General features: G+C 36.4%; 1 protein-coding gene across 3 annotated transcripts; it reads right to left on the reverse strand.

Moving 5' to 3' along the window:
• Nucleotides 1-1,039: 1,039 nt before the first annotated feature.
• Nucleotides 1,040-26,339, reverse strand: LOC131616155 (uncharacterized). 3 transcript variants are annotated; one of them, XM_058887412.1, is made up of 26 exons: nucleotides 26,052-26,337; nucleotides 25,213-25,293; nucleotides 24,637-24,774; nucleotides 23,035-23,145; nucleotides 22,892-22,942; nucleotides 22,704-22,804; nucleotides 21,120-21,213; nucleotides 20,337-20,468; nucleotides 19,915-20,169; nucleotides 19,736-19,814; nucleotides 18,383-18,474; nucleotides 18,194-18,277; nucleotides 17,971-18,045; nucleotides 17,178-17,225; nucleotides 16,458-16,553; nucleotides 9,551-9,780; nucleotides 5,724-9,214; nucleotides 5,539-5,615; nucleotides 5,348-5,428; nucleotides 4,055-4,126; nucleotides 3,869-3,974; nucleotides 3,650-3,704; nucleotides 3,369-3,497; nucleotides 3,159-3,276; nucleotides 1,948-2,030; nucleotides 1,040-1,786 (listed from the first exon to the last, which is right to left on the reverse strand). In XM_058887412.1, exons 1-26 carry the CDS (start codon nucleotides 26,214-26,216, stop codon nucleotides 1,369-1,371), a joined length of 6,462 nt encoding a protein of 2,153 aa, XP_058743395.1. In that variant the 5' UTR covers nucleotides 26,217-26,337; the 3' UTR covers nucleotides 1,040-1,368. The 3 variants fall into 3 exon arrangements, 2 of the variants coding, with proteins under 2 accessions (XP_058743395.1, XP_058743396.1); XR_009288016.1 differs by lacking the exons at nucleotides 1,040-1,786; nucleotides 1,948-2,030 and having other exon boundaries at nucleotides 3,650-3,768; nucleotides 26,052-26,339; XM_058887413.1 differs by lacking the exons at nucleotides 20,337-20,468; nucleotides 21,120-21,213; nucleotides 22,704-22,804; ... (3 more) ...; nucleotides 25,213-25,293; nucleotides 26,052-26,337 and having other exon boundaries at nucleotides 19,736-19,821; nucleotides 19,915-20,152.

The following is a 26,339-nucleotide window of genomic DNA, read 5'->3' on the forward strand; positions in this document are numbered from 1 at the left end:
TACCAGAAATTTTGGATAAAAAATTCTTGTATTCTTATAAAAAAATTCAAAATGTATGAGTTTTATCAAAAATTTTGAAAATTCCAATAAAATTAAAAAACTACCAAAAATTTGGCCCGAAAATTTCTCAAGAATTACCAGAAATTTCATTTTCACTTTTAATTCAAATTTGTCTATGAGTATTTTGGGAAATAATAAAAAATACGGGGTTGTTAGATATAGCTGGAGTTTGGTAGGTTAAATTCTCTTCTCGATGTATTCTGGATCGTTTTTTTTATTATGATGTGTTCTAAAAATTATAGGATGTGTGACTAGTTTTTTCCCTACTAAAATAAAATGTGTCTGAGTATTTTGGGAAATAGTAAAAAATATGGGGTGTTAGATATAGCTGGGGTTTGGTAGGTTAAATTCTCTTCTCGATGTGTTCTTGATAGTTTTTTTTTATAGGATGTGTGTCACTGTGTCTTGTTGCATAGTGATTAGTTTTTTCCCTGCTAAAATAAAATGTGGATTGTGGATTGAAAATAATATAGGTTTGCGTATCCAATGACAATTTTAATAATCAAGTAGTCACTCCTTTACTGTAAACTATTTATCCGAATATGCATCTACGAAACTTTTATGAAGTATATCCAATTATGCATATCTAAAAAACACTTTTGTGTACATTTGAAGATCATTATTTCAGATATGCATTTCCAAAAACTTTGTGCATATATCTTGAACAAAAACATTGTCCTAAGTTTGTATTTTTCTAAAGACAGAGTCATTTTAATTCGACTAACAGTGTCATAATTTGATTCAAACAATCAATTAATCTCGTGATTTTATACTTTTAAATAAAATTATTTAATTCTAAATATCAAGCATGAAAACCTTATCTGCCGTAGAGATTTTTTTAAACCTATCTACCCGGATTAGTTTTTATCTTTTAATATGTTTCTCAATAAAATGTGAATTGGTGAAATAATAATAGATATATGATAAGTTATCAAACAAGCCGTGTCAAAATCAAATTCCTATGATTACAAGCATTAGGGAAAGATTAATGATTAAGCAATATCACTTTAGTTATTATAGTTGAAAGGCTGTCGTTTCATCCTTTATGCAGCCATGTGAATCATCTATTGGACAATCATCCACAGTATTGTAGAATTATTGTTACAGTTCCCTAGCATTAGTCTAATTATCCATAAAAAGTTACAACACTGTTCAACAAGTAGCAGACCCAAAGAGACAAAATCTCCATAGTTCTGCAAAGAATTTTCCAAGCTTTTCTCCAGTAATAGAGCTACAATTCTTGATGCTTGTATACATGTATATATACACGATATAGTCGAAGTGTATAGCAGTGGCCATCAATAGATATCAGTGTTTTCTTTCCCACTTCCCTTCACGTCTGTTCTCTCTGTCTCTACGTTCCCCAAGCTGCCTTGACTTGCTTCCCCTTAAACTATGCCTTTGGGATCCATATCCACCAGATGGGCCATCAAATGCTGATGCCAATTCAGGATCTCCCATGCTGCCGGTATCCCCGGAATCCTTGCTTCCATCAATATTCTCTTCGTATATGCTGCCACTGTCATCCTGGCGGTCACGCGACTGTAAGATAGTTGGCATCTGGCCTGAAAATGTCCGTGAGCCAGAAAGAACTATAGTTTGTGAGGCTGCCATTGATGAATTGGTGGAAGGAATTTCAGGCTGTAAGCTTCCAGTGCCAGCTCTAATGCTCCCTTCATTACCAGATCTTCCGTTATCTCTTTCCCGAAATCTATCCCTAGGTCGACTACAAGATGAGAAACCCACAAAACAGTGTAAACCAAAAATAAAGTAAATGATGAAATAACATCTATCTTTTCCAAGAGAATTGCAAGATGTAACCAGAACATTCAGGGCAAGGATAACTTTTCTTTAAAGATTCATTAAAGGAACTAATTAACAGCTTACCTGTTGTGAGTCGAGGAAGGAAAGTCACGCCGAGAAGGCCGGATTCCTGATTCTGCTTGCTCTATTTCACGCTGGAGTTCCCTCTGCATATAAAATGTATTAAATGTAGAGATATTTCAAAAGCTGCAAAGCAGAAAAACTAAAAAAAACTATTTCTTAAAGATTCTCCATTTTTTCCCTTCAGCAACGCTCTTTGTAAAGAAGCTTGTGGAAATAGCAGAGGCCAGAGTGTATGGCATATGTCAAAAATGCAAGAATGCTACACCCTCTTTAAAGACCGCCAAGTGGATTGGATTGTAATGATTGCTAGACCGACTCCACATTCCAAAGTGATAGATTGAACCGATAAATGTATCATACAATGGCACAAATTGTTGCTATCATTGCTACCTGTCGCTGATCTCTTCATTAACTTGATATCAACAAATCCCTCTCATTATGATTCGTGGGAGTTTATATATAGAGCAACCCACTCGGTTTATTGCAGATCAGGTGCCCACTTCTGCGGGCTGCTAAGATATTGATACAGATTATCCTCTATGTGGCTTAAAGTTAGTAGTATCATCTAGCTTTGTTTTACTTCTTCAGCATTATTGGTTAAGCAATGGCATATTCTCTAATAAAATTGTTGGAAAGTATCTTCTATTCTGAAAAACATCCACTTTTGGGACTGCACATTTGCAGTTAATAATTAAAATTTTATTTGAATTTTTTTCCCATTTCCCTAGATTCCTGTAGTTAGAAAGTTGAAAATCATGTTTTATATATTCGATCATGCTAAGGAACTCTTCGAGGGATTTTAGAAATCTTTCACTCTTTTCAAGTGACACCGCATCTAATGAAAAATGCATCTATCTTGTCTCTCCGGAGGAAATTGTTAGTTATTACTGATTATAAATTTAGAATCAACTCTCTGAAGCAATTTAAAAAGCAGTTATTCAAGCTTAGAAATTGTGAAAATGTTTTGTAACTTCCAATGATCAATTGCCATAAATTTTTATCAGGAACTCCTTGGTTCAATTATGCATGGAACTGCATTCAGTTTGACTGGTAGCATACTAGCATTTGAACACAAGTTTGGCAAGTCTCAATGAGCCAAGCTAATACTAGTAGTGCAACACCTAGAACTAAATTAGTAGTTTAGTTAGGTTTTTGAGATCAATAGAATTATAACACAATTGAGAAGAAATTCCTGTTTTAAGTGTGATTACCTGTGCTTGTTTCTCTTTCTCCATATCTAGATTGTGACGCAGTTCCCTTGTTTTAGCACGCTCTATTTCTAATAACTTTTGTCTTTCCATCTCTTTCTCCATTTCAGCCATTCTCTCCCTATTTATTTATTGGACAATGCTCAGTTTGCCAATGCAAAAAATAAATACAACTAGAAACAGGCAGAAAATTTCTCAGCAAGGAGCTAATACCTATCAAGTTCTTGCAGAATTTGTGCTTCCCGTAAAGCTGCTTCTTCCAAAATTTTTTGACGATCATGTCTCATAAGTAGTTTCTTTTGCCTACGGGCTAGGATATCTTCTTTAAGTTTGGACTTTTCTCTGATAACACACAAGTAAAACAAAATTTAAAATACTTTAGCCACAAGATTTCAAACACTTCATACCTACGGACATACAAATGCTGTAAGTGTATGAAGGTAACAATTAGCATTCACTACCAAGTAGAAAAGGGGAAATTTATAATCACTTACATGGTACGAATGCATTCTCTGATCTGCTGAAGCCTTGAAACATCCTTTCCGCTGGCTGTGAAGTTCACATTTTCTAAAATATGTAAACTGGAAGAAGGGTGGTGGGAGACTCTCCGAAACTAAATATTGTAAAATGTTTCCACATGACCCCAAAATAGCTACGAAACTTTTGCCTTAGTTGCAAAAAACTTCATTTTTCATAGAGCAGAAAGAACTTACAGGGTAGACTTGGAATTGGATTCCAGTCTTTGGAATCCTCCATTTGTCTTGGTAATGCATGTTCCTTCTGTATGATGTCTAGTTCCAACTTAGCCTCCTCTAGCTCCTAGAAATTATTCAAATATATGTAACAAATCTGATTAGATTTAAAAATAATGAATTATTAGGGTTAGTGACTTCTCATACCTTATCATCTTGGTTAATTTTTGTTGAGAATACATCAAAGTATGAGTGAACCGCTGTCAAGTTGCCAAGGACCTATTGCAAAAAAATTATGTTAAAAAAGATGAAATAAAATGTCACAGATGATATGACAATGATGACCAAGTAAAATGTCTGACAAGGGAAAGCCAGTAATGTTTCACAGGATGGTCATATATGAAACAAACCAAACTAAGTATTCATAAACTGGAAGAGGAAGGTTTTGATTTAAATTTTTGAGGCTGTTCTGTTATTGTAACAAGACAAAGATAAGACAGTCACTGTTAAATATAAAAGCATTCCCGGCCCTTCAGCTACCAGCATATGCTTTTGGCAGACCTGGTAACTTAAGCAGGTCTGGCAATATATTAAGTGTGAAACCCCATAATTAAAGTAAAGAAGAAAGAAAAATGATATCATTTTTCTTGAACTTTAGAATGCATAAGAGCTGCAAATACAAATAGACAAAAACACATCATGATCAACCAAACACAAAGAAAAGAAGTGTGTCTATTTACTTGGGTGTCTACATTCCTAGGCAGGGCACAAAGATTGCATGTCAATAAATTAATTAGAAGCCATTCACATAGGTTCACATGTGACCTGATGTTGGCATCAGACACAAAATAGAGCTATGTGATTACAAATATGCTGCATGGTATCAAGAATGTATTTACTTAATAAGATTAGAAGTTCATTGCATATTCACTCGAGAAAAGATCTCAAACAGAGACTAAGTACAGAGTACAAACACACTTGCAGAATTGAAATGTTACGCAGATAACAAGATTTCAAGAGCCTTGGGTCTCTCGCTTTCCAATTAACCACTCAAATATTTTCAGGATAACCCTCTAACCTGCTGTCTCCTTATTTTATTCACACCACACATAACTACTACTAATTATTAATTAAAAAAAGAATTTAACTGCTATGCACTATCAATGTAAAAAGTTTTATAGTGGCAGTTCATCATAACCATTCATATGGATTACTTTTAAGGAGATTAAAATAAAAGTCGAACATTTTTAAAAATCTAACTGCTGTCGTTACTTGACAGTGTAAAATATCTTTATATTGTCGGTGCATATCAAATAAATCCTTATAAAAAAGCAGTAACTGCTAATAAAAATAAATAACCGCCTACTACTCATATTAATTTCTTCCTCTCCTCTTATAAATATTTTTTATAAGAGGTCAAAATATATCAGACTTCAATACAAACAATATTTGGGTTTCCACAAATTAAAAAAGATGATGAGATAGTTTTAAGTATATTACCTGGAGCACAGATTCACGCGTGATAGCAAAATCTGGATCATGCTGCTTTGAAGAATTTGAAGAAAGTACTTCTTTAAGGGCCTTACACAAGCATAATTTTGAAATTTGTTATGGGATAAGAACAAGCAAAAAACAGTAATATATGGTTTATCTTAATTGGCAGGAGTGACTAGTTTCATTGTAAAAGATACCTCTTTGGCCTCATCTCCGTTTCTCAATCTACATAGAACTTGACAAGTTCTCTTTTCGAGGTCTCCAAGATTTCCATCTAGAAAAGAAATAGAAACCAAATTTTAAAGTCAACAGCGTGCAGAGCACACTCCAAAGTTATAATATGACCATTTCATACAGATATGACGAGGATGAAGATGTATACCATATTTTGTTGATGCTAAAGTTTCAATATTTTCCCATACAGTTTGAGGAATCAAAGAAATATCCTCGGATGGTGAACAAAGACAGGCATAAGCGATAACTGCCAATGAAAGTTGACGGAGAGAACCATCATGTGATGGTTGTGCACTACGCAAACAACAAATGCTATCAGCTGCTATAAGAAGAGATTGTAAATGATGGCGCTCAGCAAATGGTATATAATTTGAAAGAAGAATCGTTGCATGAACCCTTATTTGTAATGATGTATCAGATGATGCCAGCACAACAACCTCATCCCAAGTATTTGAAACCAGCTGAGATAGAACATAATCAGGAACAGATAAAACTAACTTATTTGGAACAAAGTCGGTGCAAATTCTAAAATTTATCGATGCTCTTTCACCATTCATACACTGACCAAGAAGTCTTCCCAAATGTTTAACTGCTATAATACGTTGTTCAGGTTCTGCATGTCCTAGGAATGTACAAAATAGATCTGTGAGAGGAACCTCGCTTTCTCGATTGTTATAGATGCCTCTGGCAGTCAAATAAGACAGCCATTTATCGCTACGCAAACGCCAAGAGATTTTAGGTGCACTGCAGGCAACTTTCTTTATGGAAGAACATATAATGCCTACCACATTATCCAGGGAAAAGCTATACGGTATTCCAAGTAGACAATCAAGCATCATACAAGAAACTTCCCAGCAACTGCTTTCTTGGAGGACGGTAATCAATTCAGAGAGGCCTTGAACACCAATTCTCCAATGAAGAGAAAACAAGTCAGATGATTTAGCCGGTGAAGAAACTTGATCATCATCATCTTCAAATTTATGAAATTTTGGAGAAACCGATGTCAAACATTTTGAGAAGACAAAACACTCTGCTGATGATATTGTCAGTTTTCTGCTTATCTGATGATGAAGATTCCAACAGCGTTCAATAGCTGGAGTAAGTTCAGATATGAGAACCTCTATGTCTTTAGAAAACCCTTCTAAATCTTTAGAAGGAAAATGACAATGATCATCATCAGCAGCAGAATTGTTATTGTTGTGTTCTACATTATGGGCATCATTCTCAAATGAATGGTGGCATATATCACTAAGAAACCATGGATTTGGTATCTCATCATCAGAAAGCCCATCAACATTCTCACGGGGAAAAGGGGGCAACTGAAGAGGAATAACACCAAATGATGTTAATGCATTCACTAATAGTAATCTGCAATTATCCATAACACATTGAAATGCACTGAGATAATCAAAGAGAGAAGCTGTTGGCTCTGAATCAGCAAAGTTCGCCAAACTTAATAAAGACTGCAAAAAGTCCCTTCTAAATTGAATAGATAAGTCAGGGAAAATTGAAGCCAAAATAAAAATACCCAGTGCTACATTGTATTCTTCATCTTTCTGTTTGATTTTACTTAATAGAACACTAAAGCATAATTCCTCAAAGTTCAGACAGGAATCAACTTCCAATAACCTTTCATCATGAGAGACCTTGGACAATGAATAAGAAATAATTGGTTTCAACAAACGTAACACAGAATCAAGAAATGGCACATCACAGTATGAAGAACTTGAAAGTGACACAAGCACATGCACCAACTTAGGTGTCTCAGGAACCACGGCTTCCATGTGCTCAACAATAATAGCTTCAAGTATATAAAGGATTATTGTTCTGGCATTCTTTGCATTATAACCTTTCAAATTATCATTACCAATCGGAGAAGTGAAAGAAAATGGCCATGAACACAGCTCGGAAAGCCAACACAAAACATCAGGCACAAGAGTGGAAGATACCGATCTTAGCTGCAAACCAACAGCCTCTAGAATGGCTTCTCCAAAAGATTCAAACTTCCCTTTCATATTTGGAAAGAACTTCCAGAGTTCAGGGTAGACTGCATAAAAAGATTGTTCTTCATGATATTGGTTGCCTCGCTCAAATTCTTTCTTGGCAGAGGAACTATGTTCAACCTGTGAATCTTCAATCTTAACCTCTTCATACTTTATATTGATCACATTATCAACAACAGCAAGATCGTCAGCAAAAATGGAAAGTAAATATGTCAGTTGAGACAGATCAGATGCAAGGAAAATTTGGTCTTTCATATATTGTTTGGCATTACGAGATACTGCCATCCACCCTAGAAATCGAACCAAAGGGTATACAGAACAAGAAAAATGAGAAATTCTATGCATCCATGCTGAAGGGGGAATTAAATTTCCACAGAGGTAACCACTTTGGATGCTAGTTCCAAAATTTTCCTCTTCACCTCCATTGCTTGAAGCAATAACCAATTGTTGTAACAGTAACCAACGTCGCTCTACCCCACGTGCTCTTTCTTCTGCCAAATGCAAATTACCTTCCTTCGGCTCATGATGAAAAGATGCCAGCATCTTGTTCAAGTCTTCAGCATATTTTAGAATGATATCAATCACACTTTCTGGAGAGCAAAATAGTTTAGTGCCAGTGTGCAAAAAATACACAAGGCTTTGCAGGAGAATTTCATGCATTGAAATTTGGTCTTTCTGCAAACGTTTGATCAAAAAGTTACAGAGTAGAGCTTGGTTTTGGCGAACTAAGGTTAAAGCATCTGCGTGTTGCTCATCGTGAGAAGACATCTTGATAACCTGTTCATCAAAACCCTCAGCATAATAAGAACCACTTCCCCCATCAGATACTCTTAAATGATACTTCCTATCTAACTCTGCAGCCTCAAGCAGAATATGAAAAACTAGTTTATCTCTTTTTCTCTCTATATGCGCTATTGTTTCTAAGTTAGGTTTATTTTTTCCAAAAGCCCCTTTTGCATCCACATTAGCATGAGACTGCTCGGTTTTACCTTCCTTTACGTTCAAAAGGTCTGGAAGTTTTGAAGAGGCTCCAATAGAAAACATAAAATATGGGTTTACATGGCATTCTGCTGCCAACAAAAAAGCATCAATAGCAGCATCATGAGTTTCAACAGTGATTTCATTCTGAGAATGCAAATCTAAAGCCAAGCGCCTAAACTCAGAAGCACGGAGCTCACAGTCATGATGGTTTAAAAGTTGAAAATAATCTGCCTGCAGGTTGAAGTATTCAAAACCAAGGCCGGAATCTCTGAGAACATTAGATAAAAAACAATGGGTGGAATGTTTATCCACCACGTGTTTGGATTCCAATCTCACATCCGCATCGCGAGAATCAGAGCTATTATGGTTAGGAACATTAGAATTGCTTCTCAATGAAATACCCTGCAATTCTGGTGGAGCAAAAAGTAGATTACGGTCTTCAACAAAATCAGATCTTCCTGCTGTTTCTGGTACCTCCATTTTGCCATCAGACTCATCTTGATTATTGAACTTGGAAGAAGTACTTCCTCCATTAACCCCAGAAGACAGAAGTGAAACAGATGCAGCTTCATTTTCAGTTGGTCTTAAAACAGACTTGCAAAGATCAACATCAGGTGGCAGTAACATGTGTGGTTCCAGTATCGAGAGAAGAACACTACAGAAGAAAAAAAAGTAAGAAGTGTAAAACAAAAGAAATCTAGCTAGGTTCTGGCAAATTGTCATGTTTTACCAGATGAATGGACAAGCAACGTGCAATACTAGTTTAAAGTCACCATTTAACATTAATTTATAATAATCAAATAAGGATCCAAATTGTCATGTTTTGGCATCGAATATTTAACTATAATATGATTCATTCTTGGTCCAGTTAGAAAGAGAAAGATCAACAACATATAGTTAGTACTTCATTACATATACAAATGAAAGAAAAACTGCATAATGATCCCAAAAAACAAATAATGTAGCTCAGATATGTGACACCGTGCATTACCTAGGAGCAACAGACCCATGTCTCCATTCTGATTCCAAAGAAGGCAGAACAGCCGGCTTTTGTACTGCAGCACGAATGATATTTAGAGCAATCATGCAATTGTGCTCCTGCTTTTCGGGGAATGAAGAAGATAGATCCCCAAAAGCTATTTTGCTTTTTGATACAGCAATAGCAGGATCAAGAAAAGGCTCCAGCATCTCCACAAGAAAGAGGATTCTGTGTTTAACTTCCTGTAAAGGCACATTAAAAAAAAGAACATTATTTGACTCACTTCTTAGTTTTTTTGGAAAAATTAAAGGTGCCATCTTAACAAATGAAGAGCTGAATCATTTGATCTCCTGCATATTGATAAGGATACAACATGAACATAATGAAATATAAAAAGACAAATATTTTTTGACCAATAAGATATATAAACTCCTTACACAACTTAATTTATTCTAAGAAAAACTACTTGAAAGGCCCTTTGCAGAATCAAAGTGCACTGTAGTTAATAAAATGGAATAACAAATCTCCTTATATATCTGTTGAAACCACGTATTTTATTACAAAGAATGGGGAAATTATCTATGGAATAAAACCGTAGTTGTCAGCATCCCATAGAGCAGCACGGAACCGCGACCTTAAAACTGGGGTAGCGAGATGGCCTCTATTTAAACTGTTAAGAGTCCCACATCGAATATGTGTTAAGAGTCTCACTTCGGACAATATATGGTCTGAACATGTACTTATAAGTGAGGGCAATCCTTACCCTACTAGCCGGTTTTGTAGGGATGGGTTAGGCTCAACCACATTTCGTAATATAAACTATTGTTCTATATATGTGTATGTGTAATCACGCTTTGTTCGTTTTCCTCCTCCTCTCTTTCATTTAAGTGATAACAACCTTCTTTATCACTCACTGAACACCAATTTCAAACTTTTTTTAAACAAAGACTTTAAAAAAAAAAATCAGAAGGCACTAATCAAGAATTAGATAATTGGGATATACCAATATATCCCTAAAAGAGTTATACAAACCAGATGGATGTTTATTCCACAAAACTGACTATGTAATTATAACTGTAGAACAAAGATTTAAACTAAAATCTTTTGACGAAGAAACTCATCTATTGATAGAGTCGGTTAGAAGTGAGAGAATTGAAAGAATGATGTAAACTCTCATTGTATTTCATGAATTATAATACAAGGGAGTGCTCTCTATATATAAGGAGAGAGAATAGTAACAAACTGACAGCTCAGCAATACTATCTTAAGGGAAACTTAAAATAATAGAAAAATATTGACAGAATATAAACTACTACTTTATTAGTACTCTATTAGTCCCCCTTAGAAACTGCTGGTGGGCTTGTGAGATCAGTCTTGTGTAGCACACGCAGCTTGGCACGCAGAGGAACAAACTTAGCAGCAGACAAAGGTTTGGTTAGTATGTCAGCCCATTGGTCTTGAGCTGGAACATGTGCAACAGATAGGTGCTTGCTGAGGACTTTCTCTCGCAAAAAGAAAATGTCAAGCTCCATATGCTTAGTCCTGTTGTGGAGAACAGGATTGTGGGCAAGGGTGACAGTGCTCAAGTTGTCACACAGAATTCTAGGAACCTGAGATGGACAGTTAAGTTCTTTGAGTAAGGATTGAATCCAAACGAGCTCAGCAGCTAACTGAGCCATGCTACGATACTCTGCTTCAGCACTGGATCTAGCTACAAGTGGCTGCTTCCTTGACCACCATGACACAACATTAGGACCAAGATAGATACAGGCCCCAGAGGTGGACCTCCTATCATCAGGGTCTGATGCCCAATCAGCATCACAGAAACCTAACAATTGCATAGGCTGCTGAACAGAAGCAGGTTGGATGAGCAAACCATGATGAAGAGTGCCACTTAGGTACCTTAAGATTCTCTTGACAGCCTTCCAATGATCCTCTAAAGGGTTGGACAAGAACTGACAAACCTTGTTGACAGAAAAAGAAATCTCAGGCCTAGTAAGAGTAGCATATTGTAAGGCACCAACAACAGATCTGAACTGAGTGGGATCTTCCACAGCAGCTGAGCCCACTTTGGACAGCTTGCTACTAGAAACCATGGGAGTAGGCATGCCATTAGCATTTACCATATTCAATTTAGACAGTAGGTCAGTGATATATTTGGTCTGAGATAGGAGCAGTGAGCCATTGGGAAGATGAGACACTTCAATGCCCAAGAAGTAATCAAGCTGTCCCAACTGTTTCAGTGAGAATCTGTCATTAAGTAGCTTGATTAAGGTTGTGATAAAAGGAACAGAATTGCCTGTGATGATTATATCATCAACATACACTAGAATCATAATCTGAAGCTTCCCTTGACTCAGTAGAAAGAGACTAGGATCACACCTGCTAGCCTTAAACCCAAGTTGAGATAGAGCACTCTTAAGTTTGTCAAACCAGGCCCTAGGAGCCTGTTTTAAACCATAAATAGCCCTATTTAATTTGCAAACCAGTGACTTGTCAGCTACTTCAAAGCCAGGAGGCTGGTGCATAAATACCTCCTCTTCAAGAGTGCCATTGAGGAAGGCATTGTTAACATCTATTTGTTGTATGGTCCACTTGTTACTGACAGCAATAGTTAACACAATTCTAACAGTAACTGGTTTGATGACTGGTGAGAAGGTCTCTTGGAAATCAGTTCCAGCCTTTTGATGGAACCCTTTAGCCACTAATCTAGCCTTGTACCTGCTAATGGATCCATCAGGATTTTCCTTAGTTCTGAAAACCCACTTACAGCCAATAGGATTTCTGCATTCAGTAGCTTTCACCAATGTCCAGGTCTGATTTCTCATCAGTGCCTGATATTCTTCTTTCATTGCCTGAAACCAGTGAGGAGCAGCCAAGGCCTGAGCAACAGAAGTTGGTTCCATGTGGGTTAAAAGAAGGGTAGGGTGAAGTCTAGGAAGAGTGATACCTCTTTTAGCTCTAGTTTGCATAGGGTGCACATTTTGAGGGTGAACAAAAGGTACAGTAGGATTTGGAAGAGAACTAGTATTAGGGGCAACTGAAGGTGAGAGATTTGGAGAGGATGAAGGTGATATGGTGCTGACCTCAGCTGGGTCAGTATGAATAAAGGCTGGGGAATCAAATTGAGAGGGTGAGAAAGGGACAGCAGTGATAGGTTGTGGTATTGGGGAGGGAGACTGCTGCCTTGATGTAAGAGAGGGTTGATTGGAGAAAGCAGAATGCTGCAAATTTGCAGGGACAGAACTGGGAGTAGAATTAGAACTAGCAGAAGAAGTAGAGTGAGAGAGGGATGGAGGTAATGAAGGTGATGGAGAAGCTGAATGATTGTCGGCAGTAGAGAAGGATATAGGAGGGACAGACTGGACACTAGAACTGGGACCAGAAGAAGATGATTGGGGGGAAGTGGGAAATAAGGTTGAGTAAGGAAAGAGAGATTCATGGAACACAACATCCTTAGAGATGTAGATGTGACCATCTGAAGCAAGACATTTGTAACCTTTATGTGTTGTGGAATAGCCAAGAAAGATACATTGTTGAGACCTATAGGCAAGCTTATGAGTATTATAGGGACGCAAAAAGGGATAACAAGCACAGCCAAAGACTTTAAGGTTAGAGTAATCAGGTGGTTTGTTGAGAAGTTTGAAGTAAGGGGAATGATTGGAAAGGGTAGGGCTGGGGAGTCTATTGATGAGATAGGCAGCTGTGACAAAAGCATGATCCCAGAATTTTAAAGGTAGAGTGGATTGGGCAAGAAGAGTCAAACCAGTCTCAACAATATGCCTATGCTTGCGTTCAACAAGGCCATTTTGGTGATGTGTATGGGGACAAGTCTATGAATGATACCTAACTCAGTGAGATACTTGGTGAGAGGCCTAAACTCTCCTCCCCCATCAGTTTGAACACATTTAATGGGATAATTGAATTGCAGTTCCACCATTTTCTTAAACTGAATGAACTGAAGTATGGTGTCAGATTTAAGCTTGAGAGGAAAGACCCAAACAAACCTAGAGTAGGCATCTACACAGGTGAGGAAATAAGTATAACCACTAGAAGATTTCATGGGAGCAGGCCCCCAAAGATCACAGACAACCAACTCAAAAGGATGAGTATAAACTGTGGTGGATAATGAGGAAGGTAACCTGTGAGATTTACCAACACAACAAGCTTGACACATATCTGTAGGAGGCTTAGCAGGAATGGAAAGATGACACAGTTTGAAAACCTCAACAAGAGCGTGGTGATTGGGATGGCCTAATCTAGTATGCCAAAGAACATACTTATTATTGGCTATAGAATTTGGGCTATTAGAGTGTGAAGAAGACAATGCAGTACTAGCAGTAGCAGAATTTAGAGAAGAATTGGATGAAATACTAGTATTATTAATATTGAAAAAGTCATTACAATGTGGCATAAGATTGGACAGACAGTGTGATACACAATTTGAATTGTTACAATTGCTTGTGGCTGTATTACAGTGTGAATTAATAGAGCTATTACACTTGCTTATAGCAAAGGAACTAGGTGAACTATAGCTAGTACTACAAGTATGAAGACTGGGCTTGAACTTGGACAGTTGAGAAGCAGCTGGATTGGAAAACTTGTAGAGGCCATCAGCTCCAACAAGACCATGAAGTAACACTTCAGAAGAAGCCTGGGATTTGACAACACAGAACTTAGGGTGAAATTCAAAAAACACATTATTATCCTGAGCAAACTTGCTCACACTCATTAGATTTTTGGTAATGTGAGGGACAAGTAAGAGATTGCTAAGTGTAAGGGATAGGTTAGGTTTGTGTGGTGAAGAAAAAGACATAGAACCAACAGAATTTATGGACAAACCTTGGCCATTCCCCATGAACACTTGTTCAGTACCAGGCCAAGAAGCAGAATCAGACACATTAGAGGCATCAGGAGTAACATGATGAGAAGCTCCTGAATCAGGATACCACCACTGATTGTTGAAGCTAGCTTCAGTACCTGCAAAGAAAGCTTGTGGTGCAGTGGATCTGGGAGTAGCAGCTCTAGGAGAGGGATAAGCAAACTGCACAGGATACACAGCACGAGGAGCTACAAGAAAAGGATTGAAGGAAGCTCTCTGTTGTGGATAACCAGCACCACTTGAATTGGAATAACGATAGTAGCAGACTGAAGCATCATGTCCAGCCTTGTGACAAATCTGACACGACGTTTTGCCAAAACGTCCTCCACCGCGACCAAAACGACCGCCTCCACGGCCAGAACGACCACCTCTTGAACCATAGGAATGATTCTCAGCATTAGCCGTCACGTGACTCGTTCCTTGAGGAAGGGTCACGTCAGAAACAGACTGATCAGTGGCGACCGGCGCAGACGGTGGTGCTGCTTGAGTAAGATTTACCGTCGCCGGCTCCGTAACCACTGCTTTCCGATGTTTCTCCAGACGCGACTCATGAGCTAGAAGAGACGACTCCAATTCATCTAGCGAATTCAATTCCTCCTTACTGTTAACGGCGGCGACAATGGAGTCATACTCCTCAGGAAGCGAATCAAGTACAATTTCAATTAGGTTACGAAGAGGAACAGGATCCCCAATCGAAACGAGAGATTCACTGATCTCACGTGTGCGAACCATGAGCTCCTCAATTGTCATCGTGCCTTTCTGAAGATGACGAAGCTCCGAGCGTAGTTGACGCGCTTTCGTGGAGAGAAGAGTGTTGAAATAACGGTGAACCTCCGTCCAAACTTGCCACGCGTGTTTACACTCAACAAGCTTTGGGAGCAGAGGATCGGAGATGGTGGAGAGAAGCCAGGTGCAAATCAGAGCATCTTGTTGCTCCCATTCAAGAAACGCATTGTGAGATGCAGGATCTGAAGGAGACGGCGGCGGAATGACCGGAACAGTAACAAAACGTTGAAGACGGTGACCGCGAACAACGCCGTCGATCTGTTGCTTCCATTGTTTGAAATTTTTGTCGTCTAGTTTCACAGAGATAAGGTGAGAAAGCTTCACCTGAGAAGACGGAAATAGAGGCTCCATGGATCGAGAAAAAAAAAGGAGAGAGAAAAAAAAAAAGAGCTCAAGATACCATGATAGAGTCGGTTAGAAGTGAGAGAATTGAAAGAATGATGTAAACTCTCATTGTATTTCATGAATTATAATACAAGGGAGTGCTCTCTATATATAAGGAGAGAGAATAGTAACAAACTGACAGCTCAGCAATACTATCTTAAGGGAAACTTAAAATAATAGAAAAATATTGACAGAATATAAACTACTACTTTATTAGTACTCTATTATCTATTCTCTCCAAAAAGTACGAGAGAACTAGTAAGCGAAAACATATAACTACCAACACACCAGAAGTGTTCAAGTAGGATTAAGACCCCTTTCAGGAGGTCCATTAGTCGAAGCAGTACTCTTCCGTTTAAAGGATATAAGACATAATTGTTTCAAAGATTCCCTTTTAAGAACAAAGTTACATGGGTTCTTGCATGAGGGGCTATTTAAGGGATTAAAAAATGAATATACAAACATTCATGTACTTTCCCGCAACAGCGTAAGCTTTTCGATTAATAGTTTCGTGACATGGTATCATAGTCTCTATTACCATGTGGTAGTTAGTTAGATCCTTGTTCCCCCATTTTTTAAAATAAAAAAGTTCAATTTCAAGCAAAGATACTATATGGCCCTATTCTCTGTCCACATGGCTGGCCCAAAGTGCTTTCATGTATAGGTTGAGAAAGATATAAACCATTCATTTGCTCTCAACTAAAAGTGTATGAGATGACAAATTATTCCCTTCCCGTCTACTATAGCTTAAGTTCTGCATTGATTAGACACTTCAATTTAGAGAACAAATCAACATTATTACAAGGAGAATAAAAAAAGGAAGAGAGAAAGCAGTAGTTATTACTCTTGTATGGAGTAAATTAGTACCTTATATTTTCCCAATATGTCATCCACATGCCCAGAAAGAGCTAGCACAATATACTTCAAAGCAGAGCGAGCACGAATGAGTGAATTGTGAGCATCCTGATAGACAAGGAAGAATTAAGAATAATCAGCAACTAGGAAAATTTTAGACAAACAAATCAGTCAACAAAGACACAACGCAAGGGAAATGTGCAGTGCACAAAGATCAATGTCTGAAAATTACATATTATCAATACCCGTGAGCAATGTGGTCGAACATGCAGAGCATAAATAAAAATTAGTAGTATTCATCAAATGCATGATGACAGAAAGTATGTAAGAAATAGTGTAAATACAAAGTTTATTGTATACAAGTTAACAACGATCATGTAAACATAAACATAGTAACAAGAAAAATTGTGATATTCTTATGCTCCCTACCCAATTTATTCTAATGCCCTTGTTATAAAATGGCAAGTAATCACGAACATTAATTCAAAAAGTTGTCAAGCTACATTGGACATTGCCTTAAATGCAGGGATAACTTGACATTTCATTAGAGTGAAAATTTTATCTAAAGACATTGCCACTCACTTTGAGTGGATGTGTTAGGAAGCATGTGAATAGTATCTAGAAGCTTAATACATGGATTTCATGTTGTCAAGAAAAAACCACATGGATTTTACCATTTCTCTCTTTTCACCCTTGTCCAACACAAAATATGAGCAAGAGAAATAAAAGAACCTGGATTATACCAAAAAGATCCTCCAAAAGCTCCATAGCAAGATCAACCTGTTCAAATTAAGCCCACAGATGACAAAGCAGACAATGTTTGAATAATAATTAATGACTAGGTATAAGTGCATTCAAGGCAATCTGCTTTCTACGTCAATTTTGATATAAAAGAACTTTAAGTAAAAGCATAGTAGCCAAAGGAGCAAAGTATGGGATCCTCAAAAATAAAACAAAGTAAAGAAAAGTGAAAACACCAAAGGAGCAAATAAAACATGTATGCTTCCAACCCAAATAGAAACCCAACATGCCAATGGAGCCAAGTATGTTGACAAATCACACTTAAATAGACAGTATACTTCAACCCCAAATAGAAACCCAACATAGATTCATATTAACTACCAGATGCTAAGCCAAAAAGAAGCCATCCTAACAAAATGAGCATTGCAATCCTACAGTTCTACCAAAACCATATAGTATCTTAGATTTCATGCCGCCTCATAAGTTACCCTTCTTCTTACAAAACTATTAAAGAAATTGCCAAAATTGGTCCAATGATCACTAGCACGCCTCACATTCACCATGAGGCTGAACAATCAACAATGTATTTCATAAGGAAAAACCAGTAGAAAATATGTAAGAACAACGGGTAACTTATTTTGAGGAAGCACCAAATAAAACATGCAAGTATTATGATGGAGATGATAATGGTGGTGATCTTGATAAAAACGTAATATTCGAAAAACACTATCAGGGACGAAACATTGATAGAATATCTTAAGATATGAATCAAGTTCTAGCATACCTTTGCAATCACTTGAGTAATCCATGGTGCTAGTACGCCAGAGCATAGATCAATCAGCACACAAGCAGCCCTAGCCTACACAAAATTTATGGCCAAATCAGCTACAAACCCAGTTGACATAAGATGTGATACAAATATGCGGATTACAAATCAAGCATAACGTAACATAAAATAAATAAGTTGACATTCCTATTTAAAGTTAAGAAATAGCCGGTTAACTAACGTGAGATGGTGAATACGAAGATAGATAACCAGCACAAGCATGAAGAAGGGAGCGATGGGTCGCTGATGTGGCTGTAACAACAATCTGCACACATGAAACACAAGCAGGAAAATCGTGTTTTAATAAATCAAAAGGAACGCATTAGAAACATCTAGTTAGGCGGGTCTATGAAAGATTTTCAAATATAACCTGAGATAAGGCCTGTTGTACAATAGGTTGATTCCACTGAGAAAACGAGTTGTCCACAACATCAAAAGAATTGCTCAACAATGGGCGTAAAGCTATAAAAAAATCCAACAAAGCAAAAACCAAACATCAAATAATATGGTTTTGATCTACGAAATAATGGCAGGACACAATTTTACTGATAAGAAAAGTGAAGATCTAGCTAGATACTTGTTCCTTCATGAAAGTAAAATAAAAATTTATAGGAAAATAATCAAATTCCCTGATTAAGAACTACATTGTTTGAACAAGATACGAAATGAATGGAACTGACAACTACTCAATCATAATTCCATTTTTAGAGCACTTTATTCAAATGAACAAAAATCCCTCACTCTCACATGTGATTCTCGACGTCGAAATGTAAAACAAATGAAACTCAATGTTCGCACAACTGATTTACGAAAGTATAATTTACATATGAAAAACTAAATTCAGAATGAGCACAAATCTCTTACTTTCACTAACGAGATCGTCTATATCACAATGCCAAACAACAGAAACTTGATGTTGCCCTAATATTAATGGATCGCCCTTGCCTTTGCACTTGGTGTTTTGAAAATAACAAATATGCATCGCACTTGCCTTTTCACTACTTAGAGCTCCATTTGAATTTCACATCGATATTTTAAATGCAATGCAAAATTTATAGACCTCCAACATCTCGGCCTCGCCACTCACCCTTTACTCCCAAAAAAAATGGAAAGAAAAACCCCCCTACCTTCTCTCCTCCATTTCCAAGATCAACTTACACTAACATGGCATTCCCATGCATGATGATAAGCATACAGCACTAGAACCGTGGCAATCAATGCTTCTTTTTACTCCCTCCATTTCAAAATAACTGCCGTCCTATGTTTTTTTTCCATACATATCAAGGGAAGTTATAAATAAACTAAAAAACATAGCAGTTTTACAAAATAATCTCTATTAACTATTGGTTCTTAGCCATTGTCATAAATGTATAGTGATATACTGGCTTGAAAGTAGGACATAAATGTATAGAGGGATATAATCACTTAAAAGTAGAGAAAAAAATATTCATTTAGAGGTAGAGTTTGAAAAAAATTATTAATGCCAACCACATTGGAAAAGTAAAACGACACTTATTTTGGAACATTTTTTTTATTTTAAAGCGATAGTTATTTTGGAACAGAATGAGTGATTTGCAAACACTATGATTTTCTTAAGGAGTTAGGATGGACAACTCAATTACAAAAATTATTAGTATTTCATAATGATGCACACAGTGACTTCATTATGCTGTGCTGTGACCCTGTTACTGAACCCATGAGCAATTTAGTAATAAAACTCAACCTGGCAGCAGAGCTTGTACAAGCGGCAGAGCCGCCCAAAATTCTGAAATTCTCTCAGCCATCTTGCTACAAAGAACAGGCTGCAAACTGCAGAGTGTTAAACAATGTACATAAAAGGCTGCAAACATTGACATTAAAATTGACACAGGGGAATTATATAACATTTAATTTGGTACAAACCTGAGCTGCACAAGAATAAAGAACATGTAAGATCCCTTCTTCCACGGCCCCAATATCCAATACGTTAAGATAGCTGCAATCCCAATGCTCATCTGGCATTGTGAACTCCTCGCCAAAGAGGTTTGAGTAATCAACTAAAGTGCAAGGACTAGTAAGTTCCAACTTAGCTTTTTCCTCCAAAGGGTCAGTAAGTTCATTTTGAGGGGATGACACATTTTGCTCAGGATCAATGAGTTTCTGCATGATTCTAGATGCCTGGAATAAAGGAAACATACAACACATAAGGATAGATTAAACACATAAGGATAGATTAAACACATATTGTCAAATGCATAAAGACAAAGATAGACATTTACCCAGTAAATAAAAGTTTAAAATAAGATTGAGTTTAAATATACAGATAATTAAGAGAGTGATAATACCATCCTACAGACAGAGCTCAGATCACAATCTTTGTAAGCCTTTCTCAGCAGCATAAAAATTGCATCTGGCCGTAAAACCATGGAACGATATGCAGACAAATTGAAAGATGATGCACTTCGTGATCTCCTTGGCTGTGTTTAAAGAAAATAAGGGAGGAGGTGAGCTATACAGAAAGACAAACACTTAACAATACATATAGAAAAAGTCAAGTATTAGAAAGCAAATAGAAGCACGGTTATTATGATACATGTGGGTGGTATCTTGATTTTGTAGAAAACTGATCGCAACGGATATGAGTCCCTGGTGTGTACTTATTTGGGACTTGAAACAAATCTTGAATCTTGATTCAACATGATGAATATCGATCCATTATATTAATCTCTATCTAAACTGAGGGTAGTCAGCCACTTTTTGTCAACTTTGTATAGCCAACCACTTTTCCTTTGTCACTTGATTTATGACTTGGATTTTGAATTACTCTTAAGGTTCATATATATCAGCTTATAATTTAGCTAGGTCACTTGTTTAGTATGTATCTAACAATTCATAAGATTTGATTCACGATATGGAAAATAGTTTCCCCAAATTACAATATGAACCTCAATTTGATTAACATGAATAGAAGTACAAAAAACATTGATGGGATTCAGAAATCAAAATAGCAAGATTAATACATACTGTAAATGCATTTTGCTTTTCAATGTGACCAACTAACATTAAAAGGCTATGGGGAGACACATACAATTATATATTAGAGAAAATAAAAGGTTGTAGAAGCATACCTCAAAGTTAGAGGAAACAGTTAGGGCTGGTGACAGTTGACTACTTTTGTAGACTTCAGAGTCGGTGATATTGCCTGGATGCTTTGAAGTTGTCCTGTAAATACACAAATAGTTTGTGCTAAAGCAAATCAGAATAGAAAAATGGTCAATGCGCGCGTGAATACAAACACACTAATTGGATTTGTACTTCCGAAGCTTCTGTTTGTATGGATGCCAAAAGAAACATGGAAGAGAGTAACATGAAAGAGAGTAACATGAAAGAGAAGGAAAATAGAAGATGAAATCTGAGTTGTTTTGATGAATATAAAAAGAAAAAAAATATTTACTAAAACTCACTTATTTGAATGAGTAGAAACAAACTAAAAATAACAAATGACAAATTTATTCTGTGACTGGAATTTAAATACATGTAGTTGATAATTGTCACGGATAACTTACGTTGTTCAAACAGGATTCCACATTTTCCGTCTATAATTATGCAACTTCAACTGTCAACCGGTAAGTTAAAACATATATTAACTCTATCTAGTTACTCTTCATGTCTCCCTTTAGGCACCTCTAGTTACCAGTTCTTAAATACTCATTTATGGCAATCTAATTGCACCTCACTATCATGCAGCTCATAGTGCAATGCAAAAGCAAATGCAGTAAGTGGATGCGGGAAAGGGGAAACAAAAAAGGAAGTGCAGTACGGAGAAAGGCAACATGAGAAAAACGGAAAATGCCCACTCTTTCTTTCCGCGTCTCGCCTATTTTTAAAAGATTTTTTTGCTAGGTCTAGGTCCCATCCATAAAAATTCTCTCCCTATTTTCTGCTATCTATCTCTTCCTTATTTTTCTCTTTTGCAAATCTACTGACCCATACATAGTAGTTTACAGATCCATTGAGTTTACCAAGTCTTTCCTGAAAAACATCAATTATTATTTTCCACAATGAACCTATACCAAGCAATATCTTGCTAGTCAGAACCAACTGCATGGATAATTGATACCATTGGGCTCTACTATAAGCCATATTATCAATTAAAGCATTACAACTAAGACCACTTTTAGAGGTTTCACCTAAACTTCTGCGGTCTGTTCTTGTCGCTGAGTTCCAAGCGCGAAACTAAACGCAATTTAGGGATGCAATGGCGGCCAAAACAGCTGCACCTTTAGTCTGGTTTGCACCGCCGCATGTGGGGGAGTCCGTGCACTATCTGCATCCACCCACCACAATCACGCCACCCCAGACCGCTATTGACAATATAATTTTAGAATAATGGTCAATAAATATTACATGAACTTTAGAAACATTTTTGGTGAGAAACTATTCAAGAATCACCATTTCTACATCTAAACAATGACCCCAAATCTAGTTTAAAACATACAAAAACAAAGACAACATGAACCAACACATATACTCGTTGTGTTTGTATGTAACAGAATATTTCATTGCTAAAAGTAATGAACGTACATGTCATTAGTCAAGAATAGCAAACAAATATTAGGAATTATAATTAACAAAAACAAATCCAAACTAAATAAAACTTCCTGCTGGTGACAAATAATTGGATATGAAGAGGATATAAAAAGCAAACAAACCTTCCATTCGCAACATGAAGAATGGGATAAAAAGGACCCGCTAGCATGGCAAGAAATCGTAGGCTAGATTCAGGATCATCTGGAAAGCTTGCAAGGTCTGTCTGCAGTTTTATATAAAATGCTGAATGGAATAAAAAAAATTGGAAAGGTAGAATTATGAATAAATTAACCAGACTAAACATGTTTACCTCAAGTTGAGGAAGGAATACTAGTAACCGGTTTGTCATGTCTTGCAGCAACTACAAATAAAACATCCGAAATGAAACCCAAATAATAATAACAGAAATAAATTACAGTATAAGCACGTTGAAGAAAGCTAAATGTAATCAACCTGGAGATGCATATCATGAGGATCCTGTTTATGTGATAGAATGTGCGGTAGCAAGTAATTAACAACTGGTTGAAATTCGGCTTCAAGACCAGCCACAGAAACTCCTATTAGCTGCAAGAGAAGATGGTAAAAACAACCTTAGAAATGACAGATGACGACACTTGGAACACTGTTTTTATATAAAAGAAATTGTATCAGAAATAGAAAGAGAAAACTAAAAAATGGAGGATAAGGAATACTTGAAATAGATAAAGGGAACTAAAACAAAGACAGAGAAACAAAAGTCATATAAAACTAAACAATGCGAGCTGTCCAAGATCAGAGCAACAGAAGAATCATTTCAAGTGCTTTGGAGTAGCAAACAGTCCAAAAATTAGTCAAAATGTATTTCATGAGAAGTTTTATTGTCTAAGATGTTTCTAGTTCTGAGGCAGGATATAATATGTGGTATTTTCAATAAAATGATCATGGAATTTTAGGTGTGCATCAATTTTGAATCATCAGAGAATTTAAGTGCAGCTTTGCATTGATTTTCTTCAAATGTGATGGCACTTTGCCATATATAGAGTCTCCTTCAGCCCAACTATATTCTTTTTATCATTTTATGAAAGTATGAAACCGAATTTTTATGTTAAAAAGTAAAAGAAATTTCACAAAGAGAAGATACTCATGAGCACAGAGAAAGTGCAACGCAATATGCCATGAAAACACTTTCCTTACTTGAAAATGAGAAACTGCCAATTCAGCTTAGCAAGCTAGGAAGTTCAGTCCAGACCAAGAAAAAGTAGATTTTGGTCGAGGGAACTTGGTGTTTACAAAACCTACTTCGATTGGATACCTTAGCGGTAAACACCAGAGTGGTGGAGTTACAACCTGATCATCACCCTATCTCACTCAAGCCTTAGGAAATCCATTTGTTAAGAATACTCTCTTTTACACAACTGAATTCATATAAGTTAGGAAAGTGGTCCCACATTAGATTCGGGGAGGATCTTTTGGTAAGACTTAGAGATATTCCTTTTTAGATTTCATTTGGATAATATTTTAGGTGTTCAAAATCAATTACTCTATGATGAGTAAAGTTGATTTTAACATAAGTGAAAATATTTTGGATTGTTTGTTGCATTGCATCGACATATCATCGCTAATTCCTATTTAACTAATACTAGACTTATTATACTGAGATTATAAATGGAAAGAAATCATGAAATATAAGTAAACGTGAAACCATTTCTGGGAGGTAATCAAAATGTTATATTTATTAAAAGACTTGAGGGTAACACAATGATGGTTGATAAAATTAATTCTGAAGTGGGTAGAATTAATTCTAAACGGAGCAAGAAATCATACCAATCACATTGCAAAAATCCATTATGAGTCTGGAACTCTCACAATTCTTTAAATTTACACGACAGCATTTAAACTCAGATCAAGAAGCTTGATGCTTTAAAAATCATCAGTGTCTTATTATCTTATTTAACATGTTCTAACATTACTTACTATCTTATTTAACATATTCTAACATTACAGTTACTATAGAATTTAACTTCAGAACAATAACAAATGATGAAGAGTAAATATGAAAAAGAAATAATGGTATACCTGAACAAAGAAAATAGCAATGGGATTTCCTCGCAAACAAGATATTCTCACGTATTGACATGGAGTGTAATTTGTAGGGTAGGTCATGTCACGTCTGGGCGCTTCACAACGTGGGCGAACTTTTTGAAATGTCTCTGGCTAGAAAGCAAAGAAGAACCAGTAAAACATGTACCACGATATTATCCAACTTGGAAAAGGCATAATTAAAAGCATAAACATGGCATATCTAATAAAAGAGAGAAAATAATCAATAGAATCATTTGCAACAAAAAAAAATATTGTTGGAGCATATATTGACATTAATAATGCAATTTTATTAAAAACAAAAGAAATTACTGAACAGTGTAGATAAGAAAATGGCATGCACATCAAGTGTAATTATTTTTCACAATCAATTATTTGCTAATCTTTATTTAATCCCCCCCCCCCCCCCCCCCCCCCCCCCCCCCTCCCCTTATAAAGCATTGACAGGAAGCCAAAGATGGTCCCGAAGTTTTATTAATCTATAAACTACACATGAGAAGAATTGTATCAATTGGCAGTGGTAATTAATTTAACAAACTATCAGTCACTAACCTTGTACCGTAAACCCACTGCAATTTCCCACTCGAGCACAGACTTGTTGTAAACCCGTATATGCGACAACAAGCAGGGCTCCTACAATAAAGAAAACAACACAAATACAATTAAATAAATAACTACTATTTAATTAATCATATTAATCCGGCATGGTATGATAAACTCTTTTTGACTTCACCCCACTATGTTGTTGACACTTGCAAAAATCCTATAGTTTTTCTCAGTTCATTAAATATAACTCAGCATGATTATATTCCAGAAAATCCATTCAGAATGCCTCAGTTTATTAAAACCCGATCCGATTGTCATATTTCGGCATGATATCTCAACTTCAACACTCAATCGACACTAGTAAAATAACTATAATTAAAACAAAAACGATATACTCGATAAATCCAACGAGAATACTCTCTCAATCAGTTTAAATTTGATTATCATATTTCAGCATGATATCAATCCTATTATCATACTTACCACAGCAAATTCAACCTTCTCAACTTCATCACTCTATCAATCAACACTTGCAAAATAAACATAACTAAATTGAAAAATGATTAACTTCTCAAAATTCAATTAGAATCCTCTCTCAGTTAATTTAAATTTGACTATAATGTTTCAGCTTAATATCATAAATATTACAGCAATCTCATCGTTCTCAACTTCATCACTCTATCAACACTAGCAAAATACCTAAAATTACAGTTCCAGAAACTCAATTGAACTTGATTTTACAAAATTAAAATCAATTACTAAAATTTCAGCACGAACACTCGAAAAAACCTAAGCAAATTCAAAAAACAAGCGAGAACGAAAATGAGAGAGAGTAAGGAACGAACATTGAGTTCGAGTAGAATCCACTCCTTGGTGTTGGTGGCGGTGGACCAGTGAGAACGGAGGTCGGAGTCGAGAACGTTGAGAGCCTTCTGAGAGGGAGATTCTCTGGACATGGCTTTGACCTTGAATTGAAGAGGCTTCACGCGAGGCTCTAACTCCACCTCCATTTTTTCTTCTTCGTTTAGTTGATTGATCAATCACATTCACTATAGTGTCTCGTCTCCGTCTGAATATGAATCTCACTCACTATATTTTTATATTACCACACTGCAGAGCACTAGTAGAAGACT

Source organism: Vicia villosa, linkage group LG7, assembly GCF_029867415.1.
Source record: "Vicia villosa cultivar HV-30 ecotype Madison, WI linkage group LG7, Vvil1.0, whole genome shotgun sequence".
Classification (NCBI taxonomy): Eukaryota; Viridiplantae; Streptophyta; class Magnoliopsida; order Fabales; family Fabaceae; genus Vicia; species Vicia villosa.